This window comes from Plectropomus leopardus, chromosome 20, assembly GCF_008729295.1.
Source record: "Plectropomus leopardus isolate mb chromosome 20, YSFRI_Pleo_2.0, whole genome shotgun sequence".
NCBI classification, from domain to species: domain Eukaryota; kingdom Metazoa; phylum Chordata; class Actinopteri; order Perciformes; family Serranidae; genus Plectropomus; species Plectropomus leopardus.
The window spans coordinates 7,446,818-7,465,441 of record NC_056482.1 but is presented as its reverse complement, the minus strand read 5'-3'; the positions used below and the strand labels follow the sequence as shown (position 1 = coordinate 7,465,441).

At 38.5% G+C, this 18,624-nt stretch overlaps 1 protein-coding gene across 1 annotated transcript; it reads left to right on the top strand.

Moving 5' to 3' along the window:
* The first annotated feature begins 3,292 nt into the window (after window positions 1-3,292).
* LOC121959651 (5'-AMP-activated protein kinase catalytic subunit alpha-1) lies at window positions 3,293-14,942 on the top strand. Its single transcript, XM_042509078.1, has 9 exons — window positions 3,293-3,469; window positions 5,806-5,947; window positions 8,824-8,917; window positions 9,246-9,390; window positions 9,674-9,761; window positions 10,226-10,450; window positions 10,606-11,122; window positions 11,283-11,409; window positions 12,009-14,942. Exons 1-9 carry the CDS (start codon window positions 3,373-3,375, stop codon window positions 12,290-12,292), a joined length of 1,719 nt encoding a protein of 572 aa, XP_042365012.1. The 5' UTR covers window positions 3,293-3,372; the 3' UTR covers window positions 12,293-14,942.
* Window positions 14,943-18,624: the final 3,682 nt, after the last annotated feature.

Here is an 18,624-nt window from a genome sequence, read left to right as displayed (position 1 = left end):
TAGCTATAGCAGATTCATCCCCTCCTTCCCTCACCCACCCACAATATATTATATTTAATTTGTTGTGGTTCAGCACCGGCAATAGCCATGGTCAGAGGTCTTATGTTTTGAGGTTGTCAGTTAATATATGTAAAGATAAAAATGATTAAGCTTAAATGTCCCACTTTATGCTTTGTCCCACTTTAGCAGAATCACCCAACATTAAGCATATATGGGAGGATTAATGTGAAACAAAGGTTAGAAAAAGTTGAGGCATGGTGACAAAAATGGAACAGAACCTCAGCAGCAGACATAAACAAATGTAACAAAATGCATCATTAATTATTTACAGAGAGAGCTAAACGGTGATCCAAGCACTATGGGAACTCAGCACTGTGGGGCCATATATGGGCCTTTTTTTCTCTCAGTCTGACTAACCTTATAAGTTTAAGACCTTTGTCTAAACATGGCATACAATATTAGATTATAACTATTAAAATACCTTAAGAGTTACTCACAGGGGGTTGCACATCTCATCCAGCATGTAATACATTTACAATTTTTCATAGAGATAAATGTGGAATGTGATTCTGCACCATGGCTCAACTTTATAAATATGTGCTTCGACCAAGCATTACCAAGTGCCAAAAACCTTGTTTGCAAAACTTCCTAAAAAATATTCACTCTAGGTTGTTCCCCGAATGTACGCCCAAGAGGTTGTTTATACGCAGTGCAAAACCACAAAAAAAATATTCACTCTAGGTTGTTCCCCGAATGTACGCCCAAGAGGTTGTTTATATATATATATATATATATATATATATATATGAATGACCACAAACATTTTTTTTGTCCCACCCATTATACTACTGAAATTCATCTGTTGTTACCATGAGGCAACTGAAGATACTCATAAATTTAGCATTCATACAAGTGGTAGCAGAATAAAAAAAAACTTGCCTTCTACTAAAGGTAGGCCCAGGTGATGTTTACATTTTTACTTAAGTAAATGTACTTAATTACATTCTACCACAGTGAACATAAATTTATACATTTAACTATTTCTACAAATCCAGTCAATACATTTTTCATGTTGACTGGATTTGTAGAAATAGTTAAATGTATAAATTTTATGTTCACTGTAGTAGAATGTAAATTTAAGTACATTTACTTAAGTAAAAAATGTAAACATCACCTGGGGGGGGACTACTTTAGTAGACTCAGAAGGCCAAGTTTTTTTTTTTTATTCTAGCATACCACTCATCTTGTATGGCAAGATTATTTGCTAAATATTATGAGTATGACTTCCAGTTGCACTGTTTCATATTTTTATGGTACAGTTGAACGTGGAACTTGATTATCATCATGTATGGAATGAAAATGGCAGATTATTTAGAATCCGGGCTTTTATTAAAAATCGTTATTATAGTAGGGGGACAGTTCTTATTTTTGAAATCCTAACATTTAACATAGAATCCTTGATTTGGATCCATGGTGTGGTTGTATAAAACATTAAGGGGCTGAAGCCTTGGATGACAGCTGCATTACACAATTAAGCACTGTGAGAGGCTAGGGCCAGCAAATTGCCTTAAAGGGCTGATCCAAGGAGTTTGGATTAGAGTCAATGGAAAGACGAGATATTTTATAAAGTTAGAGGCAGGTGGGGGAATAGTGGGGACAGATGTATTTTCACAGTAGGTATATATTTTAATATTATATATTATATATATTTATGATTATATATAAAGTATATATTATATTTATATATTTAATATATATATATATAAAAACAATCACTCTTGGGCCGCGTTTACATTCGGGAAACAACTAGACCGTGGAATCCTGTACCCGTTTCAAGTTTAGAAGGCCCATTTGCCCCACAAACAACTGGTTTTTGGCAGCTTCGTGGTAAAGTGGCTTGGGGTCGAAGCACATATTATAATTGTTGAGCCATGGTGCAGAATCAATTCCAAACCCCCTGTGAGTAACTCTTAAGGTGTTTTAATAGTTATAATCTAATATTGTATGCCATGTTTAGACAAAGGTCTTAAACTTATAAGGTTAGTCAGACTGAGAGAAAAAAAAAGGCCCATATATGGCCCCACAGTGCTGAGTTCCCATAGTGCTTGGATCACCGTTTAGCTCTCTCTGTAAATAATTAATGATGCATTTTGTTACATTGTTTATGTCTGCTGCTGAGATTCTGTTCCATTTTTGTCACCATGCCTCAACTTTTTCTAACCTTTGTTTCACATTAATCCTCCCATATATGCTTAATGTTGGGTGATTCTGCTAAAGTGGGACAAAGCATAAAGTGGGACATTTAAGCTTAATCATTTTTATCTTTACATATATTAACTGACAACCTCAAAACATAAGACCTCTGACCATGGCTATTGCCGGTGCTGAACCACAACAAATTAAATATAATATATTGTGGGTGGGTGAGGGAAGGAGGGGATGAATCTGCTATAGCTATATCCCTTATTAAAAAAATATATATATTTTATCAGATTTATTATTGTTTGTGTTAGCCTACTACTTTGGATTTAATTCAATAGGCCTATTTTGAATATAAATTGAATACATTTTACCATTCTCAGTTTGCTAATAAAGGTGACACAGTTTGCCAGTAGTGCCTGAGTTTGGGGTCACTGTGTGTTTGAGGAAGAGTCATCCATCCTGTGTTTCATCTATCTCGTTTCTATTCTGTATAGAAAAGCAGTGCTCTTTAGGTATTTAGAATAGTATCATATGAAGGGCTAAGACATTTGGATCACCATCAAAAATGACAAAGAAGGTACATTTTCATAAAGTGTCCCACTTTACCAGTATTCATCCTCATTGTGTCTTTTGCCTTTTGTCATTTTTAAATTCTTTCGTAAATGTATCTATTCTCTTTCAAGAATTTATCTGTTTAGTCACATATTTATCAGTTTAGTCTGCTTGCTATATTGTTGCCTTATTATCACTTCATGTCTGTCGGTGTTTTTCGATTTATTGCTTTGTCTAATTGTACTTTGTACTTGTACTTACTACTATCATATATTTATATATTTATTAAGGATTAGTATAGCTATCAGATTATTTTATAGCCTATCTTTAGTTGTCTGTATTTTATGTCTGTATTGTTTTTATATCTTAAGTTGTATGTACTTTTATTTTATGTTTGTACTGTGTTGTTTCAGTGTATCCCGGGAAGACTTCATGTTTACTGGGTGCACTTGAACGCAACATACTACGTCGCCTACGCTTCCGACGAATCGCGCACGAGCCGGGGCGCCTCCCCACCCTCCGTTCGGAACAGAGCCGCTCGAGTAGAGACGCACACAGCGGAGTCCGGTTCATCTCTGCCCGCAGCTAACCACCCCGCAGCAAGGCCACTGCGGGAAGATGGCGACGGAAAAACAGAAACATGAAGGAAGAGTTAAAATTGGACACTACATTCTCGGAGACACGCTCGGAGTGGGGACGTTTGGAAAGGTTAAAGGTGCGTGCGACTGTCTTGACGTCTGTGCATCCTGCCAACTGAAAGATGGTGGCTATGGGAGCTTTTAGCCTAGCTGCTAATTTAGCGTGCTGTGAAAGCTAACTTGTCGCAACGCCAGCAAGGTAGCACACTTGTTGTCTGCTCGTTAGCTCAACTTGTTTGTGACAAACATGACGTTTTGGGGGGATGTAGCTGCAGTTGCCAGTGACGGTTACACATTGTGAGTTTTATGCTATTAGCACGTAGCTACATTTATTTCAGTTAGTCAGCGGCGGTTGCGTTGTGAGCTAGCCAGAGAGCCACAAGTCGCTTGTCAAACACACCGGGAAGTAAACCCTCTGGACTGGTGTTAGCCTAGCTGAGTACATATTAATCAAGAGTATTTAGTTAGCGTGGTTCGTGTCGTTGCTTGTTCACTGTTTCAGACATGATTCAAAAAAGTTCTGCAGCTTAGCACCTAACATTTTGTCTCAACTCTTCCCTCCTTATGAGTTGTGGTTGACATCCTGTTGAGGAGACAAATGCTTTTAAATGTGTGTGAAAAGGGAGCAGGACAAACCCATCCAAATCTACGCCCAGTTTTGTCAGTCCAGGGGTGGGTACGATCACTATTGTCGATATACAGCTTAGCTTTTATCAACATACAAAACATCTTCATGCATTTGGACATGTCACTTGTCATGGTGAGAAGGCTGAAACTTCTTCCACAGGCTGCTTTCTGTTTTTCACATAGAGTATTTTGTTCTCTAGGAACACATAATGAAGCCCTAATGTACCCAAACGAAGTGAACCAACCAGGCTGTCTCCAAAAAAACATTCGGAACAACCACAAGCTTTGTTTACAGTCAGTTAATTCCCAGTGAGTCATCTTTCTGCCCTCATTTTTCTCCTGTTCTTGAGAGTTGGAAGACCGCAGGTCACAGAGTTTTTGCTCTGTGGTTATAGTCTTGATCACTGGAGACTTGGTTAATAGTTCACCCACCAGCACAACTGTAAATCAATAGCAGCTGTTTACTAACTCCTGCATGACAGTGCACTGACGTCTTACCATTCAAGATGTTATAGTTCTCTTTTCTCCTTGTATGTTCTGATGTGTTTTGGATTGTTTGCATACTTTTCCCCTGGCTGCTTCCTTCAAATCTTTGAAGGATCAGTTATTTCTTACCATCAGAAGGATTACATGTTTGGATTTAGATAAATCTCTCGTTTGGGTTGTGAACACTCTTCAAAACCACTGACTGAACCCATGCTAAATATAAAAACTAGATGCTTGGAATATTTTTTTCAGTCTTTGGTCGTAAGTGAGTGTTGTGGTTACAGAAACATGGATATTTCAGTGTATGTAACCGCACTTAGCTTTTACCAACACTTAATTGTAGGGATGCATGACAATATTGGCACATCAACGGTATCAGCAGTTATTGACTTTAAAAAAAAATATTGCAAATGGCCAACATGCTGATTTCTACTGTTATAACAAACCTTTTTTTTTTATTGACAAAGTAGACATGTACAGAATATCAACCCCACATTAAGATATTTTTTCCTGTTTTGTACAGTTAATGACAAAAAAATGGCAAAAAATCCAATATCATCCCTACTACATGGCATTTTTTTTACACTTAAAGTTGCTATAATCAACATTATCATATTGCCAATAGATTAAGTGACTACTTCTAAGTGAATGAAGATGCTCGTAGCCATGAACACACAGAGAATTACCACTTTAATCTGTGGTTGTGCTCATCTCTACCAAGCGTTTTAACATCTTTTAGCTTATTGTCTAGGTTTTTCTGGTCTGCATCTTTAATATTTTGGTTCACTGTCTGGTTTTCTTAGCATAATTTCCAGGAGCAACAAGCAGCTGTTTTGAACAAAACACTTTCACCAACCCACTGCATATTACCGACCCAGCACTGAAAGGCAGACAAACATAGTTAGCTACTAGCTAGTGAACATAGTGGAGAATTCAGTAGCTTAACAGCCAGATATTTCCCCCAAGATCTGGTAAATATTTACACTAACATTCACCAGGTGGACAGAAAAACAATCAGAAAGGAATGCTAATGTTGCTCTGTGTCCACTGGTTGTGTAAATAAACAACTGTTTGCTATCATGTTTGCCGTATCAGCTGTAAAATGTGGTTATGTCAATTTTTGTTTACAGCTTGAATCTGCTTCCCCCAAGTGGCCAAAAATCTTACATTTTTCTTAGTTCTTGAAATAGTATTTTGAAGATAGAATAGTTTACATTGTATTTAATTATGGAATCTTTGATATTTTATATGTCCACAGTTTTAATTGGAATTACACACCTGTGCTTATTTTATCCCACAGTGGGCCAACATGAGCTGACCAAGCACCAAGTGGCAGTGAAGATCCTGAATAGGCAGAAGATCCGCAGTTTGGACGTGGTGGGAAAGATCCGACGGGAGATCCAGAACCTCAAGCTTTTCAGGCATCCTCACATAATTAAACTGTAAGTCCTAGATTACACCCTGCTCGCTACACCGTAATCCCCCTGCCGCCACATTAATGCCACCCACTGAGCTATTTCCAGGCTTTAATGGTGTGTTTTAGAATACATCCATGTGGGACAATATCTGTCTGACCCAGTCTCCTCTCCCATCAGTCCTTGGCTCAGTTTGCTTTATTGCCTGTTTCGGTTATCCGTCCTGTTGACCTGTTACTTTAATATGGAAAAATGCTTTATCACCGTCTTTGCCATGCTGTGCGATCTCCTTTCTTTCTATTTAGTATTCACTAAAAGTTTATTTCACTGCGTCTTCACAGAACTCATTCGTCTGTTGTAACACTGCAGGGAAGACCTGTCACCTCAAATCCAAATTCATGTACTTGCCAAGGCAAACATAGTATCTGTCCTGGTTGAAATATTTTTGTGGCACTGACTGCTGACAACATCTGCATGTGTTGATGTAGATAGATCCATGACTGCGTGATTCTGACTGAGTCATTGTGTAACTTTGCATGTCTTAACGTACTGTGACGGTAATCAGAGGCCAGTTCAGAGTGCTGTTAGTGCTCTAATGCACATGTTTGTCAAGCAGTGATGCTAACCATTACAAGCCCGATATAAACACTCCATCTGGCAACACAACAATGCAGTGGCAGAACACTGTTGCTGAAAGAGCCACTGATCCGAAAATAAATTTGGAAAATTGCAGAGGTACCCTCCTACCTGGAATGTGAATGTCCACAGCAAGGAGTGAGAGCCCAAGGCCCCAGTTATGGGGTCATTAAAGTGACCATGAGGTGTGGCTAATTGCCTGAAATACCAGCTCCATGTCATGCATGCACAAGAATGTAAACTCTGTTGTGCATGTGTGAGTGAGAGAGATTCCATCTTCAACAGGGCACACAAACACTGGGGCAGAGACACAGCATTGCCTGTCTAGACTGAGCAGTGTCGAGTGAGGACAAATGGAGCAATATAACACAATACAGCTTCATTTGATTTTCAGGATGTTTGTAGCAATTGTGACAATGAGATGAGCAGTTAGTCAACACTTCTCACATCTGCTGAAACTTTGGTAATTTTAGCTTTGAGTCACATGTTTTCCTGTAGACTGTATGAAAGTTAGTGAGTACGTTTACATGCACAAAATAGTATGGTTTTGCCCATATTATGAAAAAGACAATATTCCTGCAAAGCTTGTTTGTATGACTAATGAAAAAGAACATTCCACTAGTGCTCCTGTTTAAATGCAGCAGTGCATAGTCCAATTAATGAGTCATAGCTATCACGTCAAAATATGGAAAAGGAGAACAGCTGGAGCCGCTTGTCTTTCTGCTTCTTTGCATCAAAACAGGATTTTTTCACAGATTCCTACTGTTGGCAGACTTGTCAGACCCCCTCTTTTCTTTAACTTAACCTCCTAAAAAGGTTGCCACTGTATTATTTGCATGTATCCAACAGCCTGTTGATATCCAAGTCTTTCAAAAAATTGAAAAGCAGGAGTCTTTTTTCTTCCAACCACAATTAAAGGATTTTCTTTTGCATGCACCCCTACCCCACAGCTTTGCAAACTTTTGGCGAGTTGGTTTGTGTACAATGTATCCATGACAACGCACAGAGCTGACCGTAAACAGACAAGAGGCTGTGTGTCGCAAAGTGCAGACAAAACCCCCACTGAGATGCATTTTCTGAAATTGGCTGTATACATGTCCTAATAAGCCCCCTAAAACCTTAATGATACTGGCATATCCCACATATCTTAATCGGAAAATGCAGAATTTGGACAACTGCCTGATTTGGAATATTTAAAAAGAATATGATGTTAATATGAACTACATCAAATTCCAAATATGGTCATATTTGGAATAATATGGGCATATTGGTGTGCATGTAACTGCAGCCATTGTTACACACTTACCTTTAAACAGATGCAGCAGTTTTGTGATCGTGGATTAAAGATGAGACACAGTATGTTTACTGTAATACTTAAAACTGTCATATTGTCTTTACTTTACTTCTGTTTTTGATATTTTAATACTGTGGGATTCAGAGCTGCAGGGCTTATGATGTGGTTTCTGTGTTGCTGACAGAAATTTCAGCTGTCCAGATAGCTTATTCTGCTGGTTGACTTTGAATATGATAATCACAGGGAGAAATTTGGCTCATGCGCAAGCGAAGCCACACAGCCAGTGTAGTGTAAATAGATGTAGATATAATGGGTGCCAGTGTGGATTCTGAGGTGCAAGAATTTCTCACTAAGCCTCAGACTGAAAGGATGGGCTGTAACCAGTAACACATTCTTAAGACGCTCAATCAAATTTTCACTAATGTTGTTGCGGTATTAGCTATCTATTAAGTATTGATTCTGTATTTCACGCAGAGGTGAAATAGAGATAGGGCCACTGAATTTTGGTATTTGTAGTTAATATAAATGCCTTTGTTGCATGGAGGCATTATGTTTTGATTGTTTGAAAACTAGTCTCACAAACTAAGCATGGCAGTGCAGTGAAACACAGATTCATGAAGCATGTTATATGGTGCCTTTAACATCAGTGCGTAAAATATCCAGATGTTATGTTTTAGTCACATTGACACTCTGTCATTTCACTGGAAATGGAGCCACATCTACATGTGACATGCCTTGATAGGTTTTGTGCTTGTCTTGGTTAGACATGGAGGACACAAAACCATTTTCTCTGGCCACTTTTGATGTTTCTACAATATTCCACAGTTGGATACCAAATCCTGTAGATTTAATAGCACACTTTTCTGTTTTTCTTTGTACAATTGTTGAAAAATAAGTGTCTGTATTTGAGTGGTGTTGGATGTGCCTATATTTGATGAGCCAAAGGATTTAAACTTTGTCTAAATGTCTGCAGGTATCAGGTTATTAGCACCCCTACAGATATCTTCATGGTGATGGAGTATGTCTCAGGAGGAGAGCTATTCGACTACATCTGCAAAAATGGAAAGGTAATACGCACTGTGAAACTGTAAAATGGCTTTTAGTCTGTTGTTATTATGACTTCCCGCATTTACGTTCACTCCTTCCATTATGTCAAATTGGAACAGATGTTGTATATTTTATTATCAGTGAGTGGATCAGGACACAGAAGTGCATTTGGTACTCCTTCGTGTTATTGCCAGCCTTTGGTGCACATACAGTACAGCAACCTGTGAACCACAAACTCACCGTGGCTGGAAAAGATATCAAAACACAACATGAAGTGCTGCTTAGTCAGCTGTGATGTGCTGAGTAACAGAAAAGATCACACCTAATGGATAATTTCTGCTTTGACAGTTGGAAGAAAAGGAGAGTCGTCGGCTGTTCCAGCAGATTATTTCTGCAGTAGACTACTGCCACAGACACATGGTGGTGCACCGAGACCTCAAGCCTGAAAATGTGCTGCTTGACGCGCACATGAATGCCAAGATTGCAGACTTCGGTAAGAGTGTCTCAGTCCTGAACTCAGGAGTCTTCATGGGTGATATTATTTTAGTGCTAAAATTATGAGCCCTAGCAGTGCAGGATTTTCTTCATCAATCTAAATTAAATGCACCATGTGAGTACTGTGCACCATTGAATACTTACAGGGCTATGGAGCGATATTTTTTATAAGTGGGTCCCTGCCTATTTTATATTTTACGTAAGGATGCTCCAATCCAATATGCTGAATCACTATTGGGGCTGATACTGATGTTATTATAACGTTGTTTAAATCTGTGCAGGTTTATCAAACATGATGTCAGATGGAGAATTCCTGCGAACAAGCTGTGGTTCTCCAAACTATGCTGCTCCTGAGGTCATCTCAGGAAGGTAATGTTAGTTTTTTTCCATCGTGTTATCAGTGGCACATAACTGACCATACATAAATGACCCAAAAAGTAGCAAGAAATTATCTGGAGCAGCGGGGTCATTCTCTATGCCTTGTTATGTGGGACGCTTCCCTTTGATGATGACCATGTGCCAACGCTCTTTAAAAAGATCTGCGACGGGATCTTTTTCACCCCTTTTTTATGTAATGTGATTTTTAGTTTTAGGTAATTTTCTTGTCACATTTTAATATTTTTTTTTCCATTGGGCATTTAATTCCAAGCTGCGTTTTTTTCCATGTTTTGAAAGAAACCCCATTTGAAAGGTTTAAATCCTCAGGAAATGCCTCTGAACGCTGTACAGTAGCGTTCTCCCATCATGCTGTTACACGATGTTGCTATATAAACAAAACCTAGTAAAATGTGGCTGTTATGATTACAGGATTGTTTCTTTTTCCTTGTCCTCAGGTTATATGCTGGTCCAGAGGTAGATATCTGGAGCAGCGGGGTCATTCTCTATGCCTTGTTATGTGGGACGCTTCCCTTTGATGATGACCATGTGCCAACGCTCTTTAAAAAGATCTGCGACGGGATCTTTTTCACCCCGCAGTATCTGAACCCGTCTGTAATAAGCCTCCTCAAACACATGCTGCAGGTGGACCCCATGAAAAGAGCCACCATCAAAGAGATCCGGTGAGCCTGATGAGATTAACCACAAAATCAAGCTATTGCTATAGTGGTCTTTTTTCTGTTGATTTTTGTAGAAAAGTAACTGTGTAAAACTAGTTGTATTGACAGTGTTGCATTCATGTTTTGTTTTACTACAAAAATAATTTTTCCTCCCACAGTGAGGACGAGTGGTTCAAAGAGGGCCTCCCCAAGTACCTGTTCCCCGAGGACCCCTCCTACAGCAACAACATGATTGACGACGAGGCCCTGAAGGAGGTATGTGAAAAGTTCGAGTGCACAGAGGAGGAGGTCCTGGCCTGCATATACAGTCGCAACCATCAGGACCCACTGGCCGTCGCCTACCACCTCATCATTGACAATCGTCGCATCATGAGCGAAGCAAAGGATTTCTACCTGGCGTCTAGCCCTCCCGACTCTTTTCTAGACGACCAGCACTTGACCTCGTCCGGCGCCGTGGCCGGCATTATCAAGCCCCACCCAGAGCGCGTACCCTTCCTGTTGGCGGAGACTCCTCCTAGGCCTCGACACACACTGGACGAGTTGAACCCGCAGAAGTCCAAGCACCAGGGAGTTAGAAGGGCCAAGTGGCACCTGGGTATCCGAAGTCAGAGTAGACCAAATGATATCATGTCAGAAGTGTGCCGGGCCATGAAACAGCTGGATTACGAGTGGAAGGTAAGGACGAAACTCCATCAGAGGGATATGAAAGGGAAAATCTTCTTCATCTCTTATAGTTAAGAGTTGAAATTATGTTACTCACTTGTAAATATCAATTTGTGATATTGTGTGTTGCTTTATACACTCATTCTTTCTCCACCCTTCATAACTCCTCCAGGTTGTGAATCCATATTATCTACGCGTGAGAAGGAAGAATCCGATAACTGGGATGCAAACCAAGATGAGCCTTCAACTCTACCAGGTGGACAGTAGAACCTACCTCCTCGACTTCCGTAGCATAGACGGTAAGTTTAACTCCATTTTTCTGTATCAGCTGTATTTACTACGATGTGAGAAACTTTATTTGTGTATTTCTAAAATGTTAGTTGTATTATATAAAGTAGTCTCATACCATTTACTAATAGTTTCGTAAAGTTTTTAACTTGTGAACACTGACAGGATGTTCTGGTAAGCCCTGAGTTCAGCTCCCTGTGTCTCAGTGTTTACCTGGATTCTGTCCTGTGTTGCGCTCTGTCGGTGCAGACTTCATAAATGATTTACTGAAGGTTGAGGGCTTTGGCTTCTGCACACTGTGTCGGTGCGCAGCGGTACCTCAAAGGCAAATATGAGATAAGAGTGTTGTGAGCTGAATTAACGCTCAGCACAGGCATGCTGTGTAAAGGGCATGAGACTACACCTTGACTGCATCCTATAGCAAAGTCAGGCATAATTTTTTATTTTTTGCTGAGGGGAGTCAGTTTGAATTAATTTAGCTTTCAATAGCCCAACGTCCATTAATATGTAACTAAATGGTTAATTTTTAAGAAAAAAAGAGAAGTGATTTCCAAACGACCTTTACTTTTAGTCCGGTGCTCCATTCCATTTTGTTTCTTTTGTCATTCAGATGATATGGTGGAGACAAAATCTGGAACTGCTACCCCTCTCCGATCTGGGTCTGTGGGCAACTACCGCACAACTATTAAGAACGATGTAGACGGGGCAGACGCTCCCGCTACGTCTAGCACTGTGCACCCCGCCAAGGCCGCAGAAGGCTCCTTAGCGTCATCGTTGACCTCATCCATCGACTCAACGGGAGGAGGGGACACCATGACCGTCCCTCGACCGGGAAGCCACACCATCGAGTTCTTTGAGATGTGCGCAAATCTTATTAAACTACTTGCACGATAGCTTGCAAAACAATCGCTAGCCTTTTTTTCCTCTCCGAGTGTCTTTATAGCAATAAGCATGCAACCGATTCATGGCTCAATTCATCCCGGCTGAGGATGAAGTGATTGTTCCATGGCACTGATGCAGGTTAGTGTTCCCGAAGCAGAAGGGATGTATCAGGAGCTGGCAGGGAATCTAAGGGATTATATGGAAAGACGAGTTACTTAATGGCAAGGACAGAGCAACATTTAGGAGGGGGTTTTCCAAATTTCCTGATCAATTTAATAGCAAGTATCCACATCCCACCTTTACATATATGCGCAAGTGATTACACTGAATTGTCTGTACTGTAGCCAGTGAGCACTGCTTTCCAGTACAGAGAACAAGATCAAGTTTTGGCCTGCAGAGAGGGACGCCACGTGTTGAGGGTGTTTGGGTGGCAGTCGTATAGGATGCAGGAAGCACTTTTGCACAAGTTTCTTTTATTTCCTGCTGCTCTTGTTTGTCTCTTAGTGGGGATCAGAGAAGTGGTGCAGATGTATCGGGGCGCTGCACCGGCCATAACAAGGGTCGTCACGGCCGTCACGTTCATTGGACTCTGAAGAAGTGCAATGACCCCTGTATTTCTGTCTGTGTCAGGGACAAACGAATGCTTCATCAGATTTATGTTAGGGTTTGGTTTTTTTTTTTTTTGTGAATCGGAGTCGTCACAGACTAAATTTTCACGGTTTTGTCCTTGTTGTAAAAACTTGTTTGAATTTGTCTGTCCCCTACATTTTTATATATAAAGACGTGAATATATTTATCAGTGGACGGAGTGTTGGTTCTATTGGAAATGGAATTATTATTGTTTTCTTTATTGCATCAAGATCTATTGCTGGATGGTATATATTTTCCTTTTTTTACAGTCTGGTTTTTAAATCAGTATCACAGCTTTGTTTCCTTCAATCACAATTATTCTGATACTTGATTGTCTTTCCAGATAAATATAGCCTGCTTTTACCATTTAAGAGGTATTTTTGCCATGATGGTCAAAATCTAAAAAAATATATCATTTTCAGTGTCACATATTAAAATGACAAGTTGATTTTGACTTTTTTTTTGTTGTATTTTCTCTATTTCTTTCTTTTTTTTTTTTTTTTTTTTTAGATTAACGGTTAGGATTTGAGTATGATAACTGAGTGAAATGCCTTTTGCCTACATCCAATATGTAAATGCCAATCCATCACAAGTGTACAGGCTTCAGGGCTTAATTTGAAAATTAGACGTAGCAATTACATGCAGTGCATGGACAATGACTATTGGGAACACATCCAAAATATTGTCATTTTAAATTGTTTTTTTTAATTGTTATTTTTTTTTGCTTTTATTACCCACACATTCCCTTAATGGTTAACTTTATAAAAAGTTTTAACCTGAAACAAACTTGTGAGCTTAGGAATCGTAAAGTCCTGTTGGGTAGATTGCAATTTTGTTGAAGCGAAAAAATAATTTAGATCATAAAAACTGCAGTGATTTATATTTGATTAAAAAAAAAAAAGATCAGACAATACTGCATACTTGCAAGCTCACAAAGTCTTTGACATGTCTTTCATCACAAGTATGATGCGTCACCTTCCATTTCCTGTCCACAGTCTTAAAATTTAAGTGGTGTCTGTTGTTTGGCTGCCTTATCATTATCAGTACTGTTAATTGTTTTTTATGTTGGTAAACATTGGAATTCAGCGCTGGTCAGAATTATTGGCACCTTTGTAATTTAAGAGTTGAAGTCCACAATTTATTTTGTCTGTTGTTCATTCACTATAACTGTTAGTTAAAAAATGTTTGCAGTACAAAGGCAAAAAAAAATTCTTAACTGCGAATCATAAAATCATCATCTGACTGTTGCCAAACTATTGTGGACCTCGGTAACTGCTACCACCTTTTAATTATGGCAATAGGAAAAAAATGCAAACTTGAACAGTTAACTGGTTTCTCATTCATCGTCGTCATTTTTGTCTTCAGTCAGTTAAACCAGGTTTTAAAGAACTTTGCATGTCCTCATGGTGATATCAGGTGTTAAGAGAGAAAGAGGTGTCAGCAAAGTCTCTGTTTCCAGTGTTTTGCTCTCCACAGCTTTAAAAATCAAAAATATCTCATTTGTATAAACAATTTTACATTTCAGAGATGTAACAAAAAAAAAATTGCCAAGAGTGACAATAATTGTGATCATCTTGTTTCTTTCACTGTCCTGCGGGACAGGTTTGGACTGAAACGTTTAGTTAATATTTGACCTTTTATGTCTCCGTTTTAAACTAGAGTTTATGAAATATAGTGATCATGGTAAAGAAACACGCACTATGGTCTTGGAAAAGATATTGTGGAACTAAACATTTTTAGTTTTATAGGGCAGTTGCAAGTTTTGATTACAAAACTTTTCATAAGTTTTGTAGGAAGGATGAATGTGTGAAACCGTGACCTTTTTTTGACAGTTTATGGAGTAGTGTCCAAGTAGACTGTTAGCAGATGCATTCTGTCAGTCGACCTGTTCGGACTGCTTCAAAGAAATATTGTTCTATTTTTGTTTGGTGTGTAAAGGGACCCTACCAGATTGACCAGTGTAAATCTGAATGGACAGTGTTGAAATCATTTGTATACACAACTGCCTAATAAACTGCTAAATTGCACACAATTCTGTTGACATTTCTCTGCATGTTCCTAGTCACATTAACTTAAGTCATCATCACCGTTGTGCAACAAACAGTGCTAAAAAAACTGAATGTTAATTCATTTCACTGCCCATATGCAAGGAGTAAGAAATTCCTATATGCAAGGAAAAAGGTTCATACGCAAGGTAGTTAACATCCTCTGTGGTTGTTATTATGAAATAAATACTGTTGTAGGCTATTTAGGTCAATTTAGGGACTGTTTGTTATCTATGAAAGGGGACAGGATGATGCAAAATGGTAGGTAGACTTCAAATATTTTTTTAAGCACTAGGGAGGGAGTTGTTTTTTTTAAAATGGCGTAGAGGAGGAATATTCAACTTTCAATGGTTGTATTTTATATTTATTTAAATACCCTCAAACTGGCAAGTGGGGTTGAAAAACCTGTTTTTTAAAAAAAATCTCCAAAATCTCACTATTTATCACAGCCAGAAACTGTGAAATGTGGTTAAAATCTGAAATCACACCCCAGCCATCCCCTACTATGATAAGTACAGTCCTTTAAAAAGTATTTTTGCAGTCGTTCATTTTAGGTTAAATCTGTGACATGCATACAGAGTAGAGCATGCACGTCTCTCAAACGCCATGTGTGTGAGGAATCCTGAGTTGTTTCTGTGGTGCCATCTAGTGGGCAAAATTAAGCGTCCGTCCCTATACGTTGCATTTTAGTCCCAACTTTTCCTTAAAAGCACAACTTACTAAAATACTACACTACATTAAATAATATTTTTAGTGCAGTATATGTTGATTTTTTTTTTTTAATATAGTGACGTTCACGTGCCAGATTCTTAACTTAAAAATCACGGTCCGTGTTTCTTTAAGAGACGATGTAAACATTCCCACAACTTCCGGTTCACCATGGCTAGCTGTTAGCTTCTGCGAACCTGTCCAAATTTGCCCACGGAAATCTGTGGAAGTCGGTGCGTATATAGCCTTAGCTTATTTCACGGTCTTGAAACAGTAAAAACACATGCAATATGTCGTGTAAAAAAAACAATTCAGTGCTATTCGTGTGAAAAAATGTAATAAGCTGTCAAAAGAGTTGGGGCAAGCGTTTGCTAGTTTTATAGCTTAATTTAGCTAGCGCTGTTTAGACCGACTTTATTGTAAGACATACATGGTTTAGACAGGTTTGTTTGTGTTCGTGTTGTAAGTGGTTGTATAATAAACAGCTATATGCACTGTGCTTAGATACGAAATACACCTATAACTAGCAGCTACATTTCAGGTTAAGATATGTGAATATCTGAAAGTAACATGATGCTAAAATCTCTGGTATTTCAAAATAAAAGTCTACGCACATGAGTTCTCCAGTCCTGATTGCATACTAATTTCAGGTGAGCAAGGATATCAGGGCATACAGTCCATAAACGCCCACTGGTGCCCATCTCACTCCACTTTCCCCCTGCAGGATGGCTTCATTTGGCTGGAAGAGGAAAGTTGGTGAGAAAGTTTCAAAGTCAACGGTGCAACAGTTTGAGGCTGAAGAAGAAAAGGCTGAAAATGCTGCATCACGTCAGGATGAAGACGTGGACTGGCTGCACGCCATCAAACGACGACGAGAGATCCTGCTGGAGGACTGTGCAGCCAAGAGCAAGAGACTGAAGGATGAAGGTGCAATGCTGGCCGAGCATGGCAGGTGAGGAGACTTCTCTTTCTTTTTTGTGTTTTTTCTGTGTTTGCTGTGTTCACATTATGTCAATAACAGCTTCAAAACGCACACACAGAGACATGTGGACATCCATTATTTGGTCAGCTTTGTAACCTGTTTGTTAAACTGTTTACAAAGGCACATGTGAAGTTAACAGAATTATTAGATTTGTGGGTGGTGAGATTAGTTATGGTGTTTAGAAAAATTCAATGGACTGTAAATCTGAGGCACTGAGTATTTGCTCACCTGTTGCTTTGATGAGAACAAATATTGGAAAACAAACAAGCTATTACAACCCTTCAGCTTTTATTATTTGATTTTATTTTTAATTATTAGACAGCCTTTGTTTATCTCAAACATAACCTAAAGCTGTGGTTCCCATCCTTAGGGTCCAGAACCCTATTAGGGCCCCCCAAAGCTTCACCAGGTCTTGCAAGATCTTCTTGATTTTAAGGAGTGTAAGAAAACTAAAAAGTATTAAACACTTAGTCTATATCTCAGCATGTCCTGCGTTAGAAAAGTAGCAGTTAAAACAACTAGAGAGCGAAAAGAGCAATGGCCAAGCACCAGGGAGAAGAAAGCATAGAACTAGTCAAAGAAAGAAGAAAGAAAGAACTCCCTTAAGTATATATGATTAACAGACAGAATCCTATAAAAAATCTTTAAAATATCAGGAAAACTAATCTCTGATGAAATATTTACAGGAAATAATCTGCTCAAAACTCGTCCAAATGTCCAGTTTCACACAAACTTCCTGCAATTATTGCATTCACTATTTGGGCTAATTGTACAGTTTACAGGGTCCCCACGGTCATGGAAAACCTGGAAAAGTAATGGAATTTCAGAATCACATTTAATAAATAAAACCAGTTGTGTAATTAGCAAAAATCATTGAAAGTTTTGAAAAAGTCATGGAATTTTGTCATGTGCAACAGTAATCTTTCATGGATAACTTTACATGTAATGTAACATTACAGCAAATGTATCTTCTGTAGCCGTCGATGTAACGCAGCTCTATAATGCGTTGATGTGTGACCTTTTTCTTGCCATCATTTTCTTCCCATGTTCCATCTCTCCCTCCATGCATGCCAGCTAGCTGAAATTATGTTTGAATAGAGTTTGAATCTAATTTGTTTAAAAAAAAAAACAAAAAAAAAAAAACGTAGGGCAAAGAAAGTTTTATATTGGGTCCTTGAAATTCTGTGAAAAAGTTTTGAAATGTTGTCTATAAAAATGTGCAGGCGCCCCAAGTTTAACAGTTATTCTGCACTGTTATTGTTATGCACTGGATATGAATGGAAATTAAAAAAAAATTAGGGACATAAGATGTTAGAAATTCTCCAGAAGAGGGCACCATTGCACCGAGCACAGTGACAGATGTGACAGCTAACAGCTCTCCACTTACTCTTTACTTAAGACAAACATTCAATAAACATGTTGTTTCAGAAGGACAGTTAACTTAAAGCCATCTAGCTCTCCCTGTATTTTTTGAATGGTGTTTTATGTCAGAAAAAAATATGTTTTGGTGACTGCAATCATATGTTCTTCAAAAGAATTCAAAAGGCCATGGGAAAAACCGATCTTCAGGCCTGTCAACCCATATTTCTAATATTAGAAATTTTCTTTTAAAGACATGGATGGAAAGGCAATGAGCACCTTGGTAAGGCTGTTCCCCAGATCACAAGAAATTAGTAGACTGAGAAAAGTATTCACAAAATGGTAGGGGGAAAAACAGGAAAAAAAGCATGGGAAAAACTATATGTGTAGTTATTAATAATAATTACATATTTAAAATTATGATACAGAATTATTATAATTTAAGCACTTTTTCCAGATCATTTTCATTCTTTTTTTTCTTTAACGAATGTATTTTTATATAACTAACTAATTTTCAGGTAATTTTCTTGTACGTTTTACAAATGTCTTGATAATTTTGGCTTCATTTCTTTTTGTTGCTCATTATCCCCTTTCAGTGTTTTTGAATGGAACCCAGCCAA

What these genes read in the sequence shown, in the direction of transcription:
- LOC121959651 (XM_042509078.1), top strand. Translation starts at nt 3,373, where the DNA reads ATGGCGACGGAAAAACAGAAACATGAAGGAAGAGTTAAAATTGGACAC. An exon ending in CCTGAGGTCATCTCAGGAAG is followed by an intron (nt 9,762 to 10,225) that starts GTAATGTTAGTT and finishes CCTTGTCCTCAG; the next exon opens with GTTATATGCTGGTCCAGAGG. An exon ending in AGCTGGATTACGAGTGGAAG is followed by an intron (nt 11,123 to 11,282) that starts GTAAGGACGAAA and finishes TAACTCCTCCAG; the next exon opens with GTTGTGAATCCATATTATCT.